General features: G+C 41.9%; 1 protein-coding gene across 3 annotated transcripts in view; it reads right to left on the bottom strand.

Moving 5' to 3' along the window:
* Window positions 1–21,028, bottom strand: part of LOC121878214 (ras-related protein ced-10-like) — a 140,352-nt gene that overhangs the window by 6,095 nt on the left and 113,229 nt on the right. For all 3 annotated transcript variants that reach the window (XM_042384293.1, XM_042384295.1, XM_042384292.1), the window contains exons 3-5: window positions 6,599–6,727; window positions 5,589–5,720; window positions 4,931–5,048 (exon numbers count right to left, since the gene is read on the bottom strand). In XM_042384293.1, coding sequence (XP_042240227.1) covers window positions 4,931–5,048; window positions 5,589–5,720; window positions 6,599–6,706 — 358 coding nt within the window. In that variant the 5' untranslated portion in view covers window positions 6,707–6,727. The remainder of the gene's footprint in view (window positions 1–4,930; window positions 5,049–5,588; window positions 5,721–6,598; window positions 6,728–21,028) is intronic.

Raw genomic sequence — 21,028 nt, 5'->3', positions numbered from 1 at the left:
ATCTACAGATCCCCAAACTGTGGCCCACTAAATCAAAAGAACTTAAGAACCTTAATAAACAATGCGGCAATGCTCAACCCTAGCCACCTCCTTATCATGGGGGACTTTAACTATGGCGACATCGACTGGAGAAACGAGTCCACCCCGAATGACTTGAAAAACCCTGCTACTCTTTTTGTAGAAACTGAGATAATTTTCTGTTCCAACATGTTAGAGACCCGACACATTACAGAGGGGAGCAAACACCCAAGCCACTTGACCTCATCATAACAAACGAGGAGGGTATGGTGGCCAAACTGGAACACCTTGCCCCAGTTGGCACCAGTCACCATATAGTGTTGTCATTCAGATATAACTGTTACCTAGTTCAGGATAAGGCCAGGCCAAGGTGTAAATATTACAAGGGAAATTACAATGAGATGAGGGAGGAGATGAGGGGTATCAACTGGCCTGACTCATTAAGGTACAAGAAAGCAGACACCACGCTGAATATCATAACTAGTAAAGTGACCCATTTGATCGATAAATATATACCCAAGACCAAACCCAGTGCTTCTAGGAATACGAGGGGATCCCTACACATGAACCATGCGGCGGTCGACAAAATTAAGAAGAAAATCCAGAAATTCAAGACGTGGGTTGGGTCAAACAATGAGCAAGACAGGAGGATGTATGCAAGAGCCAGAAACCAAGCAAAGATAGAGTGTAGAAGGGCTGAAAAGGAGTTCCAGAGGCTGGTTGCAAGCGAGGTCAAGTCAAACCCAAAGGCGTTTTACCGCTATGCAAAGTCGAAATTGAAAACGCGAGTAGGAGTATCAGACCTGAGGCTGGTGGATGGTAGTTATGCAGATTCTGACCAGGATAAAGCTGAGGCACTGAACAGCTTCTTTTCCTCAAGTGTTCACAAGAGAGGATGCAACTAACCTTCCTGCATTTGAGGACAGACAGTTCGACACAGCACTGACCCACATTGTGTTCACAGAAGAGGGTATTAGAAATAAATGTCCAGGCTAAAGGTCCATAAAAGTTCCAGCCCTGACATGGTGCATCCTAGAGTGCTAAGAGAGTTGTGCAATGAGCTTGCAGAGCCCCTGAAGATCCTGTTTTGTAAATGCCTGGATGAACAAATGGTCCCCAGTGAATGGAAAGTGGCTTATGTGAGTCCTATCTTCAAGAAGGGTGATCGTCACTCCACGAACAACTATAGACCAGTGAGCCTGACCAGCATAATATGTAAAGTACTTGAGAGTATTATCAGAGATGCCGCAATGGAATATCTAATACGAAACATCCTTGTAAAGGATTGCCAACATGGTTTTATGCCGGGGCACTCCTGCTTAACACAATTGCTCAAGGTATTGGATATTTGGACCCATATTCTGGAACGGGGTGGTAATATTGACAATATTTACATCGATTTTGCCAAGGCTTTCGACAGTGTACCCCACGAAAGGCTGAAAATCAAACTGGAAGGGTACGGAATTCGGGGAAATGTCCTAGCGTGGATAGAAGACTTTCTACATGACCGCAAGCAGTGTGTGGTGATTAATGGCACGAAATCGTCATCTGTACCTGTCACAAGTGGGGTAACACAGGGCCCGCTGTTTGTTTGTTTGTTTCATAAATGACATGCCTGACGTTGTACACTCCTCCATACAAATGTTTGCCGATGACGCCAAGTTATTTCTGGAAATTAAGAACCAAGCGGACTGTGAAGAGCTGCAGAAGGACCTCTGTGGGCTCCAGGAATGGTCGAAGAAATGGCTCCTGAGATTCAATGTCACGAAGTGTAAGAGGATGCACCTCGGGCGTACCAACGGTAAGGAGGCTTATCATATGTCCCAACGGGATGAAAAAACTGCACTAGTTGAGACAATGTGAGAAGGACCTAGGTGTGTATGTTGACAAGGAGCTGAAGTTCTCAGGCCATTGCGAGAAGAAGGTAAATCAGGCAAATAAATTATTGGATCTTATAAGAAGGTCGTTCAGATATCTAGACGGTCCGTCCCTCGTAACGATTTTCAGGAGTGAAGTGCTTCTGCATCTGGAGTACTGTCACCCCATCTGGTCCCCGAGATATGCTAGGGACTGTCAGTTGGTTGAAAATGTTTAAAGGAGGGCCACTAGACTGGTGCCTGCACTTCAGCACCTCAGCTACCCTGAAAGATTGGAGCGCCTGAACTTGCCTAGCTTATACTACAGACGGGCAAGGGGGGACCTAGTTGAGGTGTATAAGCATCTCAGGGGGCACTACTCAGTTGAGTATCCTTACTTGGAGCTGGTGGACGCTCGCCCCACAAAGGGTCACAGCTCAAGATTGAAGAAGCCGCAAGTCCAGAAAACTGTGAGGGCAAACTTTTTCGGAGTGAGGGTTGTAAACTCTTGGAACAATCTACCAGTGTGTGTTGTGACAGCACCGAGTGTGAGCTCTTTCAAGACAAGACTTGACCAACACTGGAGCGGGCTCAATTACATTCAGGAGCCAGTGCATGCCCAGTATTTGCCAACAGTGCGTGACAGAGACGTGACCGATCACCCGGGCGGCTAGCGAGCCGATCTTTTGGTGAAGAAGATAAATGAAAAGGAAAAGTAATCAGAGACGTGACCGATCGCCCAAGCGGCTAACGAGCCGATCAGTGACGAAGAGGGAGTTGGGGGGGAGAAAGAAAGGAAGGAGAGAAAAAAAAAAAGAAGGCCACTGCTCCTGAAATCATGCCAAAGGATTTCCTATTGTTTTACAGTACTTTGAATTTTTGGTTTTGTGAAAATCATTAACAACAATCTATTGTATAAAAAACAGCAGTCAACAGCTATACATTAATTATATACTGTATATGACCCACAAGTAGATGACAGATCCTGCAAAATCTTTTTTTACTTTTACTTTTATTACATTTATCCTCTTCGCCTCTGATTGGCTCGTTAGCCTATTGGACGGTCGGTCACGTCCTGATTACACAGTTGGCAAGTACCGTGGATACACTGGCTCCTGAATGTAACCGAAACTGCAAGTGTTGGTCAAATCTGGTCTTGAAACAGCTCGCTCTAGGTGCAGTCACAAAACTCTGACAGGCTGTTCCAAGAGTTCACAATTCTCACTCAGAAAAGTTAGCTCTCTCAGTTTTCTGGACTAGAGGCTTTTTCAACCATGAGCTGTGACCCCTTGTGGGGCAGGAGTCCACCAATTCCAGGTAAGGACAGTCAACTGAGTAGTGCCTTTTGAGATGTTTATACTGTACACCTTAATTAGGTCACCCCTTGCCCATCTGTATTATATGCTAGACAGTTGCAGGCACTCTAACCTCTCTGGATATCTGAGGTGTCGGAGTGCAGGCACCAGTCTGGTGGGCCTCCTTTTGACATTTTCAATCAACTGACAGTCCCTAGTCTATCTCGGAGAGCAGATGGGGTGACAGTACTCTAGGCGGGGGAGCACCTCACTCTTCAAGATTGTTACGAGGGACAGACCGTTTAGATATCTGAACAATCTTCTTATAAGCCCTACTAGATTATTTACTTGATTCGCCTTACAATGGCCCGAGAACTTCAGTTCATTGTCAACAAACACAACCAGGTCCTTTTCGCATTGGGTCTCTATTAATGAAGTTTTTTCGTCCCGTTGGGTCATATGATAAGCCTCCTTACCGTTGGTATGACCCAGGTGCATCCTCTTACACTTTGTGACATTGAATCTAAGCAGCTATTTCTTTTATCGCCCTTGAAGCTCAGAGATATTTCTGCAGCCCTTCACAGTCTGTTTGGTTTTTAATTTCTCCAAATAACTTGGTATCATCTGCAAACATTTGTATGGATAAGTGTATAGCTTCTGGCATGTCATTTATGAAACCAACAACAAAGGGCGCAATACACTTCCCTGTGGTACCCCGCTTGTCAGGGGTACACAACCATTTCGTACCATTAATCACCGCACACTACTTGCAATTATGCAAAAAGTCTCTGATCTACACTAAGACACTCCCAAATTTCATACCCTTCCAGTTTAATTCTCAGCCTTTCATGGGGTACAGTATCGAAAGTCTTGGCAAAATCTAGGTACATATTGTCAATATTTCCACCCTGTTCCAGAATTTGGGTTCAAACATCCAGTACCTTGAGTAAGTGTGTTAAGCAGAAGCACTCCCCCCAATAAAACTGTGTTGGCAGTCCTTTACAAGGTTGTTTCGTAGTAGATGTTCCATCATAACATCTACTTTTACATTTTTTTTTTACTTTTATCCTCTTTGCCACTGACCGGCTTGTTAGCCGCTTTGGCGGTCAGTCACGTCTCTGATACACACTGTTGGAAGATACTGGGCATGCACTGGCTCCTAAATAAATCGGAAGCTTCTCCAGTGTCGGTCAAGTCTGACCTTGAATGAACTCGCACTCGGTGCCGCCACAACACTCTCTGGCAAATTGTTCCAAGAGTTCACAATTCTCACTCCAAAAAAATTTGCCCTCCCAGTTTTCTGGACTTGTGGCTTCTTCAACCTTGAGTTGTGACCCCTTGTGGGGGCAGATCTTTAATATGTTGGAAAAGAAAATCGTCTCTCCGAGTTTCTACGAAAAGAGTGCTGGGTTATTTAGGTTGTTTGGCGTAGATTCATTTCTCCAGTTGATTAAAGTGCCCCATGACAAGGTGGCGGCTAGGGTTTAGCGCCATTACATTGTCAATTAAGGCTCTTTAGTTCCCCAAGTGGCTAACGAGCCAATCACTGGTGAAGAGGATAAAAGTATATGCTGTACCTCACTAGACAAAGACCTGCAAGATGCTCCCATTAACCTCCAACACTTACACTTAAATCATTCATTGGAATTGTTCTTACTCCCAGTTACTTCTCCACTCTCCTCCTACACATTTAATCAAACAATATACCTGTATGCTACCTTTTTCAATATAACATCTTATAAAAAACAGTAATGTACTTACCAACAAGGATAACTGGTACTTTAGGACAGTGCTGTTGGAGTTCTGGCAACCATTTTGATGTAACATTCTCAAAACTTGCACGGTTATCCAGGGCAAAACAGACTATGAACACATCTGTCTGTATGATGAAATAAGTACTTCAGAACAGGTAATGCAAATTTAAAACTGGTGAAAGATGTATGTGGTATTATCATACAGTAATGGCCTAATGGGGGTATTATTTTTGTTTTCAATTCAATACCGTTTAAATGAATAGAGAAAGGGCAAAGTTACCTTGTCTACTTTTAACCCAAATCAAGGACACAAACCTATCAAATTTTTTACACATCCTCAACTGTTGCTGCCTTTATTGATGGCAAGAGGACTTTCCCTCCGAGTGAAAGGAAGACTGTATGCGGCTAGTGTGAGAAGTGTGATGTTTTATGGCAGTGAAACATGGGCAGTTAAAGAGGATGACATAAGTACTGTAGACTTGAGCAAAGAAAACTTTGGGGCTAATATCACAATGCAAGGGTTATACTTATCAGAGAAAGATATTGTACTGAGCTACACAATTTTCTTGGAGGGCTGCCTGCCTTCATGATGCTTATCAAATGGAACATGAATAACACAAACATTAATTAAATACTGAGACACAGTGAGAGCAGATGCAAGTTACCCCAGGATAGGACAGTGGACGGAGTCGCTCGTACTCCTCCTGACCAGCGGTGTCCCACAACATCATGGGATAGGATCGGCCCTCCACCGTGTGGTTCCCTGCATAGTTGTCAAAGACTGTTGGTACATATTCCTGAAAATAAATATAGTAAGTAATAATACTGTATGGCCATTTTGTCAAAATCATTCAAACAAAATTGGTAAATAAGAGTTAAAACATGTGCAAAAAGTGTAATTTTTTTATCAGTGTGGCGCCTTCTACAGTACCTAATCATGCTTAAGACGTACACAGTGAATGGAAAATCTAGGAAACAAGTTACTTCATGTTTGAAAAAAGTTTACCAAAATTTTTTTTACATCGTCTGTGCATGTACTGCATAATCAGACACATGGTACATATATTACACTACAGCCACACGAGTTTATGTGCACATTTCCTGAAACATCTGGGATGTGTGTTCAGACATGTATGTTGTGTACAATCAAAGACGAAATTTGTGTTGCGGTTTTGTCCCTAGATTAAATATAACTCGTGAAACATTATGAGAGTCCTACCACAAGGCAGAGTGCACCAAAAGTTTAGCCCTTCGGCTTAGGTCTCCACCAAATTTCACGACACGACTTTTGTCTTTCATTGTACATATGGTGTAAAATGTGGTAGTATAATGTGTGCTTCTCTCTGTACACTGACCATAAAGGTAAACACAATGGTCAACCCAAAACTTAATGACTAAAAAGTGCAAAATGGAAGTAACAGTGGCCAAATTTTCACATTATGCTGATGGAAAGTATGTGAGAAACATCAGGCTGTACAGATGTAAATAGGTTAACAATATAAGCTTCATCCATCCACACCTGTGATGTGGCATGAATAACCAAGTTACTGAGCACACGGTTCCTGGGTTAATTTATAGATGGGTTTACAAACAAGTCTCCTTACATGCCAAACTATTTGTAAACTTGTATGATGATTTTACAGAGAAAGTCTTATTATTATCATCATCTCCTCACCTCTGGGAACTCGCCGGTGGTGTAAGAAATGAGAAGGCAGGTCTTGCCTACTGTACCGTCACCCACCACCGTGATCTTCAGAGGACGCTGGTTGTTTCCGTCACCCATCTTAATTCACCTTCGCAAAACCTGAAAAGGAGATATTTACCCATTACTTTATCCTCCTCACCAGTGATCGGCCTGATAGCCCCGTTGACGTCTATGTACAGTACTGTATAATGAATTTCAAAACTTATTGCATCCAGTGTTGGGGCATAAGCACTGATGAAGGCATGATGTGAGTGGTTCAGTGGGTCTCAAAGCGTCATGAGGTGCTCGTTGATCCCTACAGGCATTTCTGTTAGCCTATGTATGATGATTTGGCGGTTAGCAAAGCCACCTCCATAAATGCGTTTTTATCTCCGCAGCAAGCTACCCTTCCAGAAGAAGATATAACCAGACCCCCGTTCTGAGTCGACCCTCGTCTGGGGAGCCAGGACTCACTAATGGCTGTTATACCGAGACAGCTATTTTGCCATAAGGGCAGTTCTTCTACAGGACACTCATTTGTGCCAGTATCCATTAAGGTCCTGACATTCCATGCAGCAACCATAAGAATTTGTATAAATTGTTTTTGCTTTGATCTGTGATTATGATTGTGTTTTGGACTGCATAAGGATGACCTTACTGGGTGCAGTTGCCCAGTAAGGTTGGTGCTATAGACGTGTCCACATGCCAGTGGGCTTATGTGACCGTCCCTCTGGGGCCCACAACTGCTCCAAGATCCCCTGCTGGTCTAACCTGGGCCCACGAGGCACCCAGTTACAGTGTGTTGCCATGAGGAGGCACAGCAGGAGTCTTGATGGTGAAAAGTGTGTACTGGCAGGGGAAGGCTTATGCTAGTTGCTTCCCAGTTCGCCACGAGGCGGTAGCTGAAAGCGAAAGGAAGCAAGCAGTGCCTGCTCCGTAACACTAAGATAATGCTGCCACACTAGATGTATTACACCACCCTGTGGTGTAACTAAGATACAGAAAGCCTACTTAGCCTAGGTAAGGTAAGTATAGGTTAGGTGTAGTTGTTCGTGTGTTCCGGCGCCATTAATATTCTTAGGCTTTGATCTCCTTCAAAATAATAGCAACAACATTTTCCCAATAGGAAACAAATTGACCTTCAATATCTCGTGACATTATGTGATTGGAGGACTAAGGTTAAGATGTTTAATGCCACTTGTTGATGGCTTCTCCAAAGTCCGAAAGAAAAAGAAAACGGCAAAAATGATCATAAGGTGACAATAATCCAACATATGTCTACCCTTCTTTCACATTTGATATTACCGCCGCAGATTAGTGATGACGTCACATGTCTACATACACGTTTTTGGTAGCCATTAATAATTATTTTCCCGTTTGACCAGCCACTTTCTTTCAGAGTGGAGCGTGCCTCTGAGTAGTGGGATAATATGAGTACTGTAATGGGATAATATGATTCGTGCCTAAACATCGAATCGTTATCAATTAATGTCTCTGAAGATGTGTGAACAGGTCCAGAAGATGACTGGGCATACACAAAGTGTTAGGACGGCTTTTCTCAATGAATACCGCTAGAGGATCATCGTGACAGCCTGCGCCCGCACACAAGCAAGTGAATTATTAGTTTTCAAATAAAATATTTTTTGTAATATTATAACTCTCCCGTTCTTCAAAATGTAAAGGTCGTCAACAGGAAGGGATGAATATCAGGCAGGCTAACACATTACATAGGTAGTAGGCAGCTATCAAACAGGGAGGTACTGCTGCCAGGGAAGATATTGGAAGCATGTGTTGTCTAATGGTAGACCCTGGTGACATATTTACTTTTATCCTCTTCGCCACTGATCGGCTTGTTAGCCGCTTGGGCGATCGGTCACGACTCTTTTCCTTTATATTCTTCACCAAAAGGTCGGCTCGCTAGCCGCCCGGGCGATCGGTCACGTCTCTGTCACGCACTGTTGGCAAATACTGGGCATGCACCGGCTCCTGAATGTACCTGAACCCGCTCCAGTGTTGGTCAAGTCTTCTCTTGAAAGAGCTCACACTCGGTGCCGTCACAACACTTTCTGGTAGATTGTTCCAAGAGTTTACAACCCTCACTCCGAAAAAGTTTGCCCTCACGGTTTTCCGGACTTGCGGCTTCTTCAATCTTGAGCTGTGACCCCTTGTGGGGCGAGCGTCCGCCAGCTCCAAGTAAGGACACTCAACTGAGTAGTGCCCCCTGAGATGCTTATAAACCTCAACTAGGTCCCCCCTTGCCCGTCTGTAGTATAAGCTAGGCAAGTTCAGGCGCTCCAATCTCGCAGGGTAGCTGAGATGCCGAAGTGCAGGCACCAGCTTGGTGGCCCTCCTTTGAACATTTTCAACCAACTGACAGTCCCTAGCATATCTCGGGGACCAGATGGGGTGACAGTACTCCAGATGGGGAAGCACTTCACTCCTGAAGATCGTCACGAGGGACGGACCGTCTAGATATCTGAACGACCTTCTTATAAGACCCAATAATTTATTTGCCTGATTTACCTTCTTCTCACAATGGCCCGAGAACTTCAGCTCATTGTCAACATACACACCTAGGTCCTTCTCACACAGTCTCAACTAGTACATTTTCTTCATCCCGTTGGGACATATGGTACGCCTCCTTACCGTTGGTACGCCCCAGGTGCATCCTCTTACACTTCGTGACATTGAATCTCAGCAGCCATTCCTTCGACCATTCCTGGAGCCCACAGAGGTCCTTCTGCAGCTCTTCACAGTCCGCTTGGTTCTTAATTTCCCGAAATAACTTGCCATCATCGGCAAACATTTGTATGGAGGAGTGTACAACGTCAGGCATATCATTTATGAAACAAACAAACAACAGCGGGCCCAATACACTACCCTGCGGTACCCCACTTGTTACAGGTACAGATGACGATTTCGTGCCATTAATCACCACACATTGCTTGCGGTCATGTAGAAAGTCTTCTATCCACGCTAGGACATTTCCCCGAATTCCGTACCCTTCCAGTTTGATTTTCAGCCTTTCGTGGGGTACACTGTCGAAAGCCTTGGCAAAATCTAGGTAAATATTGTCGATATTACCACCCCGTTCTAGAATATGGGTCCAAATATCCAATACCTTGAGCAATTGTGTCAAGCAAGAGCGCCCCGGCATAAAACCGTGTTGGCAATCTTTTACAAGGTTGTTTCGTAGTAGATGTTCCATCGCTGCATCTCTGATAATACTCTCAAGTACTTTACATATTATGCTGGTCAGGCTCACCGGTCTATAGTTGTTCGTGGAGTGCCTATCGCCCTTCTTGAAGATAGGACTCACATAAGCCACTTTCCATTCACTGGGGACCATTTGTTCATCCAGGCATTTACAAAACAGAATCTTCAGGGGCTCTGCAAGCTCGTTGCACAGCTCCCTTAGCACTCTAGGATGCACCATGTCAGGTCCAGGACTCTTATGGACCTTTAGCCTGGACAGTTTATTTCTAATACCCTCTTCTGTGAACACAATGTGGGTCAGTGCTGTGTCGAACCGTCTGTCCTCAAACGCAGGAAGGTTAGTTGCATCCTCTCTTGTGAACACTGAGGAAAAGAAGCTGTTCAATGCCTCAGCTTTATCCTGGTCAGAATCTGCGTAACTACCATCTTCAAGCCTCAGGTCTGATACTCCTACTCGCGTTTTCAATTTCGACTTTGCATAGCGGTAAAACGCCTTTGGGTTTGACTTGACCTCGCGTGCAACCAGCCTTTGGAACTCCTTTTCAGCCCTCCTACACTCTATCTTTGCTTGGTTTCTGGCTCTTGCATACATCCTCCTGTCTTGCTCATCGTTTGACCCAACCCACGTCTTGAATTTCTGGGTTTTCTTCTTAATTTTGTCGACCGCCGCATGGTTCATGTGTAGGGATCCCCTCGTATTCCTAGAAGCACTGGGTTTGGTCTTGGGTATATATTTATCGATCAAATGGGTCATTTTACTAGTTATGATATTCAGCGTAGTGTCTGCGTTCTTGTACCTTAATAAGTCAGGCCAGTTGATACCCCTCATCTCTTCCCTCATCCCATTGTAATTTCCCTTGTAATATTTGCACCTTGGCCTGGCCTTATCTTGAACTAGGTAACAGTTAAATCTGAATGACAACACTGTATGGTGACTGGTGCCAACTGGGGCAAGGTGTTCCAGTTTGGCCACCATACCCTCCTCGTTTGTTATGATGAGGTCAAGTGGCTTGGGTGTTTGTTCCCCTCTGTAATGTGTCGGGTCTCTCACATGTTGGAACAGAAAATTATCTCTCAGAGTTTCTACAAAAAGAGTAGCAGGATTATTCAAGTCATTCGGGGTTGACTCGTTTCTCCAGTCGATGTCGCCATAGTTAAAGTCCCCCATGATAAGGAGGTGGCTGGGGTTGAGCATCGCCGCATTGTTTATTAAGGTTCTTAAGTTCCTTTGATTTAGTGGGCCACAGTTCGGGGATCTGTAGATACACCCGACGATAAGTAAGTCCCCTCCCTTTAATTTAATTTTACACCACTTGGACTCTTCAAAGACATCCTCTCCCTGTACCCTCGCCTGGCTGGCTCTAAGGTCTTGCCTAGCGTAGATAACCACACCCCTCCTGCAGGATTCTTGAGTTAGGTTCGTAAATGAGTCATATCCAGCAATACTGAACTCACATTCCTCTGGGTCGATTCTCCTGTTCTTGTACAACAGTTCTACAACTCCTACAATATCTGGTTGGTGTACTCTTAGTAGTGTTTCAAACTCCTCCCTCTTATCAAGGAACGTGTCGGTATTAGTGTACATGACATTCAAGCCAGAATTTGTTCTCGGTAACGTCTCTGCTCTTAGTAATAAACCCGCTCCACCCACATTCTCAGAAGCTGCAGCATTTGCTAAGTACACTGTATTTTGCAGGGTGTGGTTAAAAATTTCGTTGTTTACACGGCGCTCGTTCCCTCCTGTCCGGTAGGCTGAGCTGGTGCCGCCTCCCGGGTGGGGGGTTGAGTGGGTGGAGGGTGCACTGCTGCCCCCTGGCCCTGTGTCGGCACACTTGTTTCCACTACCCTCCCCCTGAGTATAACCCATGTGCACCTGTCCCCGTTCCTCCTCGACTCCTCCCTCTTCTGCTTCAAGTCCAGCAGGAGTTTCTTGTGCTGTTCCCTCTGCATTACCGTGCGGTCTGGGTGAATAAATACATCCCGAAATGCCTCGCTCCTTGCTAAGTTTTTTGCCTGCCGGATAACTTGCCATTTCTCCTCCTCACTCCCTAGTGTGATCCTGAGGGGCAGGCTTAGCCCCTGCTTTTGTCCCAGTCTCCCACATCCTGAGGGTGCAAATCTTCAGAGACCTCTGTGCAAATATTTGAAACAGCACCTTATGGTGTGTTTCCTTACTCACTGTGGCGTAGTCCCAGGTTGCTGATTGATTGATACGTTTATTGAGATACAAAAAACATTAATACATCTCAAAGGGATGAAGTGACATAAGTCATCCCCACCCCAGTCCAGGAATGTCCCTCACAGGACTCACATAAATCCCTAATATTTCATATAATCAGTTATAGTACATAGTTATATTCTAGATGCAAAATTTCTATATTTCTTTAATATTTCATCTATTTTCCTACTTTTAAACATCCACTCTATTTGCTTGGGGACATTATTTATAATGGGCATTTCTATATACATTAAGCAATGAGCATTCCAGTATATAATGTGGCAGGGTATGGGATCTGGATGTTCTACAAACTCTACATTCTTTATCCTGTTCACTTCTCTCAGCTCCAAGTTCCCAATAATATTTATATCCTAATCTTAACCTCATATACACTGAATCTTTCCACCTACTCCTATCTTTCCCATATGTAAATTTTGTGTTCACGAGAACATGATGGTAATGTCTCATTGTTTCACTTTTCTCGTATATTTCATTCCTTTTGAAATTATCTTCTATTGATTGTATTTTCCGTAATTTGCTCCTTAATTGCTTCAAGGTTTTAGTCATATTATGTCGATCTCGGCCTTTTCCGTGGGTCTTTTTGCTATTATATCTACTGCTTCATTAAGACCAATGCCTACATGTGAAGGGACTGATCTGCCTCATTTACACACTTGCAGGGCCTCAACTGTTTCTCTTACTATGACAACACAACATACTGTACAGATCATTTCTCACTCTTGATTTGGTTTTTGTTTTTAATTTTCGTGTTTATTTATGGCTCTTTACTATTATTATTTTTATATCCCTCCCCCCCCCTGAGCCCCGATGTGGGTCAGTGACCCGTGCCAAGGTGGGCGATCCCCGTTAAAAAAAAAAAAAAGGAGGGGGGGGGGGGGGGGGTGTCCTTCATGGAGCAAAGGCAGTAACAGTAACCAGGCCCATTAAGTATTTAGCCAGCAACAGATGATTAGTGATAGAACAAGCTTCAGCCAAATTTGATCAGACGAACGGCCTCAAGCTGGACCTAAATACACTGTACGGCTGCAATGAATTCATGTGGTTGGCAATGCTTGATAGTGACAGCTGATCATAACTTCACGTTTTCTCCGACTTGCGTGCACAGCTTATATCGCTATGATCGGAGTGCCTGCGTAGGTGTATACAGCTACGGGTAATACCGTCGACTACTGTATTTCTAAACCTCATTGACACCATTTTTAAGGTTTTAGTAAATTTTCCCAGTAGTTTACTAATTCTCGGTCTGATTCTCCCCTGGTTAATTTTCTTTAGAACAATTATTAGAAGTGAGGGTTATATTTCATTAAAGATTGCTGGAGACCTCAGGTTTTATACCAGCGCTGTTATTTGCTGTGGCGATATTGTTGGGTTAAAAAAATGGATTTCAGTATTTTTATCTCATCTTGTTATATCTGTAACATGGAACATAACCAATATAACATAAATATCATAAACTAACAAATTTTGTGAAAGCAACGTACCGGCTACATAAGACCTTCCTTTCATTCTTATCAGATTACTGTACTGACCGTTGGTCCCTTTGTTACTTTATGAATTTCAATGTCCAGTGTTAATATGTACAAGAGGAAACCGAAGTAGCCCACCCGAAGTAAACCTGCCCAAGAAAGACGTAAAAAGCTTATTTCCATTGGGATCCTCTTACACTTGTTTATTCGTGACCTGTCCTTCCCTTAATGTATAGATTCTGGTGAACAGGAAAAAAAAATGGGGGGAGAGGGGGGGTGGGGGGGGCACGTAAACCACAGTGAACCACCACAGCTATCGGTCTGTCACCCCCACTTTAGTCTCACCTGACAACAGACTGCATTATTCGGATTTTAAAATAACGTGAGCTCGTGGGAATTGGTTAATTTCATTACTCTTGTGGCAGATTTTTTTTTTTCATTGGTCTAGAGACTTTAAAAATACTCTTAATAAATAATTACACAGTCCCAATAAAAGTTTTAAGTAATGTTCTAAAGTTTACGTGTATCATATAACACATCATTCGGTCGGAGAAATTCCTAGGAACGATTCATCAATATAAAACGCCAAAAGCATACAAGGACACCGTGATGCACTGCCACTATTTCATGTCTGTATTCTCATTCATTAATTACCAACGACAATTAATGATTCTTCTATATTTTATTTTTCCACAAGCCGCAGTGGTGTTAAAGAGGCACATTATCCCTCCCTCCCTGCTGTCTTCCGGCCTGCCTGGCATCGCTGACAGATTATTTACGTCTGCTTGTAATCAGTTTGCTTTGTGTATCTGCTTGCTTGTTTATGTACGCTTTAGGTATGCCCCCGGAACTTGGCTTCGGCCGGTTTTTCGAAGTTCTAGTTCTGGCCGGAACTTTGGAAAGATAACCGGCAATGCCCGAACTTTCTAACATAGTTAATGTTTCAAGCTAAATAAATTGAAACGGTTAATTGTAATAAAAAATGCACTGAATAGCTCTGGAATATTTAAGTATGTGTAGCAAGAAATATACTGATAAATGAAATATTGTTTGTACTGTACATAATAATTCGATACGTTACATTTGCAACTGCAAAAAAAAAAAAAAACTTTAATAGTAAAAATTAAAACAGGATGAGAAATCTCAGTCTGAGATATCTTCAAAAAAATTTATAATGTTTTAATAGCTACACATTTAACTGCTCAGTTATAGAATGGGGAATCAGGAAGATGTAGGGACAAGAAGCTTTCTCCAGTCCGAGGAAGGTGTTCGCGGTTCTCATATACTGTACATTGCCAACTTCAGAAGAGTGTCAGAATAGAGGCTGCAGTACAGGATTAATATTTTCATGCAACCTTGGAATGTTTGGCTAAAAGGGTTTTGCACCTCCAAAAATTCAGTGTCCTGTTCTCTTTCAATGGCAAGATCATTGGCATATTTGCCTATTTCATTTGCTGAGTCAGTGAGACTTGCTCCACTATTATATCGTGTCTTGTCCAAGTTTGTTCCATTGCTTGTGGATGCTTCTTGCATATCGCCATCCTCTGTCTCACTGTAGCAGTAGAGGAAACCATGATGCATTTCCTCTTGTAGAATGTAGCAAGGTTTTGTGCGAGTACCATGTCTGTTTGATCTTCATCTTGTGTCTTCTTTGTTAGCTACACACATATTGGGGGAGTACTACTGTCACTGCCTTTTTCATCAGGGGTGCCATCATTATCCTTCCTACACGTTGTCGGTTTCCAGAATGTCTTCAATTTCGGCCATAAACCATTTTTTTTTACCTTGCCTTTAAATGTCTCTCAAGAACCTTAGTTTATATATTGGATCCATAAGAGCAGTAAGCACATTTATGTTGACCCAAAGTAGTTTAGATTCCACCATCTTCACGCCGGGGCCCATCAGTTGGGAATCAATGCACTGGGTAAACTATTGTCACCTAAGCTTTTTCATATTAATAACTTTAGTTTGACGATTGATTTTTTTTAAATTAATCATAGATCACTAAAATCATTCAAGGAAATCGAGATTTCATTTCCCTGGACATGCCCAGCAAAAAGATAAATTAGAACACCATGTCACTTTACTTCCGGTTGGAACATTTTTAAAGGTCCTGCAAGTTGCGATTCTGGCCGAAGCTTGATATTCTGGTTCCGGTGCGTCCCAAAGTCTTGACTATGTGTCTCCTGTATATATGCCTGCTTGTATACTGTATGTGCTTGCTTGTTAATATTTCGGTTAGAATATCTGGCTGATTATATCTCCGTTTGCTTGCTTGTACCTTTGTCTTCCAGTGTAATTGGTTTGTGTACTTTACAGAGCTTAAATAACCAACTACATTTAAGCATCCTAACTAAATCAGAAACAAACCTCACGAAGCTTAACTTCTAGCTGGTCCTAACCTAACTAAATTCATAAAAAACTTAACCAAAAAGTTAAATTCCATTTTATAAGAGAATGCTCAGGCAATAAATTTATATCTAATGATGTTAATTGGTAAATAATGCGTCCCCCACCGGGCAGTGTAAACAGAGGTACACTATTTCCTATTTAACTGGTTCCTGTTGTTATACATGCAACAGGTACACACCATCAGGACGACGGCGTCCGATTACCTGATTCACTACAGAGACGCGGGAAAGATATCGTGCAGGTGTAATGTTTTTCCTTTCTTTTACTTTTTTTCCCAATCTGCAGGAAATTTTTGAAGTTCATGTGTTTGTCTGTAGAAATTTTATACTCTACCTTTTTCATACTAAACTCACAAAATGTTTATTCATATATGCTGCAGGATAACAAATTGCTGTATTTGAACAGTCAGTTACACCCTTAAAAAATATACAGGTTATCCCTCTTAGATTAAATAATCTGAAGTTCAGGTATTATATGCGGAGAATCTTTGTGTTTTAAAAGTCAAGACATCTTTTGTTTATATTTAATAACCAAAAATAACCATGTAATTAATATTTCTTTCCTCCAATACAAAAAAGAAAACATAGCCAGATATTACCCGTGAACTACAGAGTTAAAGAGGTTAAAATACTTAATCGTAGGAACCATAAGTGAATTAGGACCATGCCTTGCATTTTTTTGATTGAGGTAAAAAAACTAAATAAATTGGTTTTAAGTTAGAATTAGAGCTTATCGCTAACCAGCTTCTCAGATACATAAATACAGAAAACCGACTGACTTCAGTTAATGACAAAAAGTCTCGTTCATAAATAACCTCAAAATTACACTTGGAAAATAACTTAACTGGATAAATTCACTTAACACCAACGAAATTAACATTAACAATATTTCTACATTAATTTTGTATGGTGCTAAATGAATGTATCTAGTAGTCTTTTAATATAATTTTAGTTTTTTGTGTGTGTGTTTTTTTTTATCGTCATCCTGTTAGGTGCATTCTTACAATTTCGGTTACGGGGAAATATCTTGGTACGAGCCTTTGTGACGGTGGCCACAAACTGGTCATGTTTCATGGTGAATTTATGCGAATTAAGGCTTCTTGGCCAACATGACTCTCTCTCACTCACTCTCTCTCAGCTTCAAGTCGCCTTCTTGGACTATCATTGGTTCAATTTAACATATGGTTTACCACTGATACACTGCCTCTACTGGTTCATGTACACCTTGAACTAATGCTTATCTTTGTATGGCTAGTTCTGACCAATATCTATCTATCTATCTATCCTACCACACTGGGGCCTCTCTCCCACCAACACACAATGATCCTGCGGTTAACGTAAACCCCATGCAGTCTTCCTAACGCTTTTCCTCATCCTCCTCCTCCTCTCTTACCACTCTCATCTACATCTCTTACCTCCTCCTTCCCCCCCTTTCCACCCCCTCTTTTTCTTCTTCCTCCTTTATATCTTCTAACCACCCACCTCCTCTCCTACCACAGTACCACCTCTCTAACCGTCTTCCCTCCCCAAACACCCAGGAGAGAGAGAGAGAGAGAGATATATATACTACGCACTTGTCAACACTCGCTGTTCATACTGTTCAGAGTGTCTTGCCGTTACAGGTGTTTTTACCCTTAATTATCAGACTAACTACCCGACACAACAAATATTACATGTATTGCTCCGCTAGAGCCATAGACTGTAACGCTGTATTAAAATTACAAAAGATAATCGCCTCTTTCTTGTGTTATCTTCGGTTAAATTGACTGTTTACCAATGTTTGTATACCTGCACCGATTACATCACGATTATTATGAATATCTATCGGTCGGTATCTTCCTGTCTATATATTATATATCTATCTACCAATATCTAATATTAATAAATCTATCTTCATATATATCCTTTAACTTAAAAAACAATAACTTCTGGCGAACCCGGATATAGAGAATAAGCGATCGTCATTTCTCAACCTGAGTTACACGTCAAAACCATCCCAAGCTGGCAATATTTTCCTCGGCGTCAGCAGTATATTAACGCCAACGTCTACATTATTTATGTTTAGTGTCTAAATTTACTCTACCCCGTAATTTGTCGAGTATGATCCTTGGACCACCTTTGTTTATAAACAGTTTCCCGGGCTGGCTAAGAGGCTCGAGTCGAATGTTGGTTCATTTGGTTACTTACTGATCGAATAACTTTCTTTAATATATCGCGATATAAGAACGTTTCAGTTTCGTATAATAACTTACACTAGGGTTTCATTAATGTATTATTAACCTTTATGAGTCCAGAGCGATAGATGATAATAATATAATAGCTAAAACCATGAAACGCTCTTAGGTTTAATAGTTCATACTCACAGTAACAGCAGCCCGACAGTGAGCGCTGAAAGAATGTACGTACTTGAAGCGCAGTGGTACACAACATCTGTTCCCCGTCATACGAGAACCAACACACAATAGAAAACAATTTTAAGGTGACTAATAACAGTTGAGCCACTTTCCAGTCTACTCAACGGCGGCATGTCTGATGCCGACGCCCACATACATACATTTTATTTCATATAATTTCAGAGCTAGGTTATCCAAAGTTACAAAACAATTGCCATCAAATATTTCCCAAAACGTAATCGCTTATTTTCCACGAAGACTAGTACTTGTGAAGTTGTAGCGTTTCTGTTGTAGGCTACTGAAGTTCTAGCGTTGCTGCTGTGGGCTACTGGAGTTGTAGCATTGCTGCTGTGGGCAAGTACAGTAGTGTTAATAGTGAACATATGTAGTGGTAACGTTGTAGAGAACGTATGTCGTACCGGTAACATTCTATCTTTCATAAACGGTACTCGGAAAAAATGGCACAATTTTCATACTTGGAAAAAATGGCACAACAAATTTCACTTTCAGCTCACGAACCACAAACGAACTTACGAGCCTGTGTTTGAAGCTATCCAGCGTATTAGAGTTAATGATGATGTTTGGTAACTTATGTCACCTTTGTTTAACCCTGACTTCCAATTTAATGAATTTATACACCTCGATCATATCTCGTGTTTTAGTTTGATACATTTGAAAGAATCCCTTGGGGTTTGACTTCGCCTCCCTTGCTACCTCCAGTTCATTATTCCTCTTTGCTTTTCTTATCTAGGTCTTAACCCTACAATCTCATAAGAGATCGGAGGTAAACTTCACCACGATTTATTCTCCTACCTATAACCTTCATTTGTCCAATAATATTCTTTAAATAATTGTTTAGCCATTTAGGCTCAGTGTTTGATCTGAGTTTTTTTTATGGTATGTTCTGCCTTTGTGCATTAAGTAACTCATTATTTAAATTGTTGTGAAACTCGTCAACCTCAGATCTCGTGATCAGGTCATCCTCAACCGTCATATTTTGTGAGGTTATCGTTATCATGTTCACTTGGTAAAGTGAGGTCGTCCTCTGTGGGTACATTGTGTTAGGTCACCTCACGTGAGGTCATGTTTTATGTTATGACGTTGATATAATTAAGTAAGTTTCAGTAACAAACGTAATAAAATCTTAGCGAAAACATGTCAATAAAAATTAATGTGCCATTTTTTCCCAGTCTGATGATTATGCCCTTTTTTTCGGTGCCATAGTTTCCTATTGCCAGTTTTTCCTACATTCTTCATAAACATACTTAACAATTACAGTGCAGAGAGCAACAATTACAGTGTAGTGAGCAACTTGACCCAACTACAAGAACACACTGAGGGCACACAACAATATTAAGCATGGAGGTTCAATGCGGTTAACCTCAAGATATCCAAACTGATTCCCCTGCCTCAAAACCAGTCAGTAACTCGGCGCGCGCGCGCACGTTATCTTGTATACTATTAACGTATTTACCCAAGAATATGAAGTTAATTAACAGAAATTAATTAACCTAAGTAAATATACCGAGGATGGTGGACCTCCCTATCTCTCTCTCAACCCCTCCCTGCCTCTCTATCCTTCCCTATCTCTCTCTAGCCTTCTTTATCCCTCCCTAGCTTTCTCTATCCCTCCCTTCCCATAGCTGCCTATCCCTTTCTATCCCATCCAAACGGTCTCCCTAAAATATTAGACAATTTTTTTTAACAGAAATACGTACAGTGAAACCTCCATATTACGCTCTCTCTATATAGTTCGTAAGATGGAGGTTTCACTGTATATAATGTTAGGCCAGATACAATCAGCCACAACACACGATAGTTATTATGAGTAAAATTTCCACATCTGTAACTCGGATTAACTCAACGTTGAAGATAAACACATGTTGATATGACCCGTCGAGTAGCCAAGGACAATTCATAACAGAGACGTTCCCACACTAGATCACTTGAAGATTAGCCACCCCTTCACACACACACACACACACCTACCTTTAACATGTCCTCATCACCTCTACGCACACAAACACCCCCACACCATTTGTCACCTACACAAACACTCACTCACTCACACAATCACTCACTAACACACACACTAACACACTCACTCACTCACACCTCTGTAAGCGCGCATGTCTCTATCAATCTCCTGCGTCAACACCTCACTAACAACACGAGGGAATATTGTGTCGGTAAATAGGAACCCACGTGTGTTAGGTCGGGGACGCTGACAGTGAGGGCCCCGTGAACCACCAGCAGGACACAACACGGAACAAACGACAGTAGTAACAAGAAACAAACACCATAGCAACATGGAACAAACAACAAGACGGAAAAACAATAATAACTATGGACAAACAATATAACACGGAGCAAACAATAACAAGGAACAAACAATAACAAGGAACAAACAATATAACACGGAGCAAACAATTTAACACGGAGCAAACAATATAACACAGAGTAAACAATAACAAACAACAGCATCATTAAGCAAACTACAACAACAATACAACACAGAACAAACAATAACAAGGAACAAACAACAGCAACACTTAGCAAACAATAACGAGGAACAAACACAACAGCAACACTTAGCAAACAACAACAACAGAGAAGAAACTAAACACCACAGCAACGCGGAACAAACAACTGCACGGAACAGAACAATTTAGATACAAAAACAAAGCATCGCCCTA

The sequence above is a fragment of the Homarus americanus genome, unplaced genomic scaffold (assembly GCF_018991925.1).
Source record: "Homarus americanus isolate GMGI-L3 unplaced genomic scaffold, GMGI_Hamer_2.0 scaffold45562, whole genome shotgun sequence".
NCBI lineage: Eukaryota > Metazoa > Arthropoda > Malacostraca > Decapoda > Nephropidae > Homarus > Homarus americanus.
The sequence above is the reverse complement of the archived record's forward strand: the minus strand, read 5'-3'. Positions and strand labels throughout refer to the sequence as shown.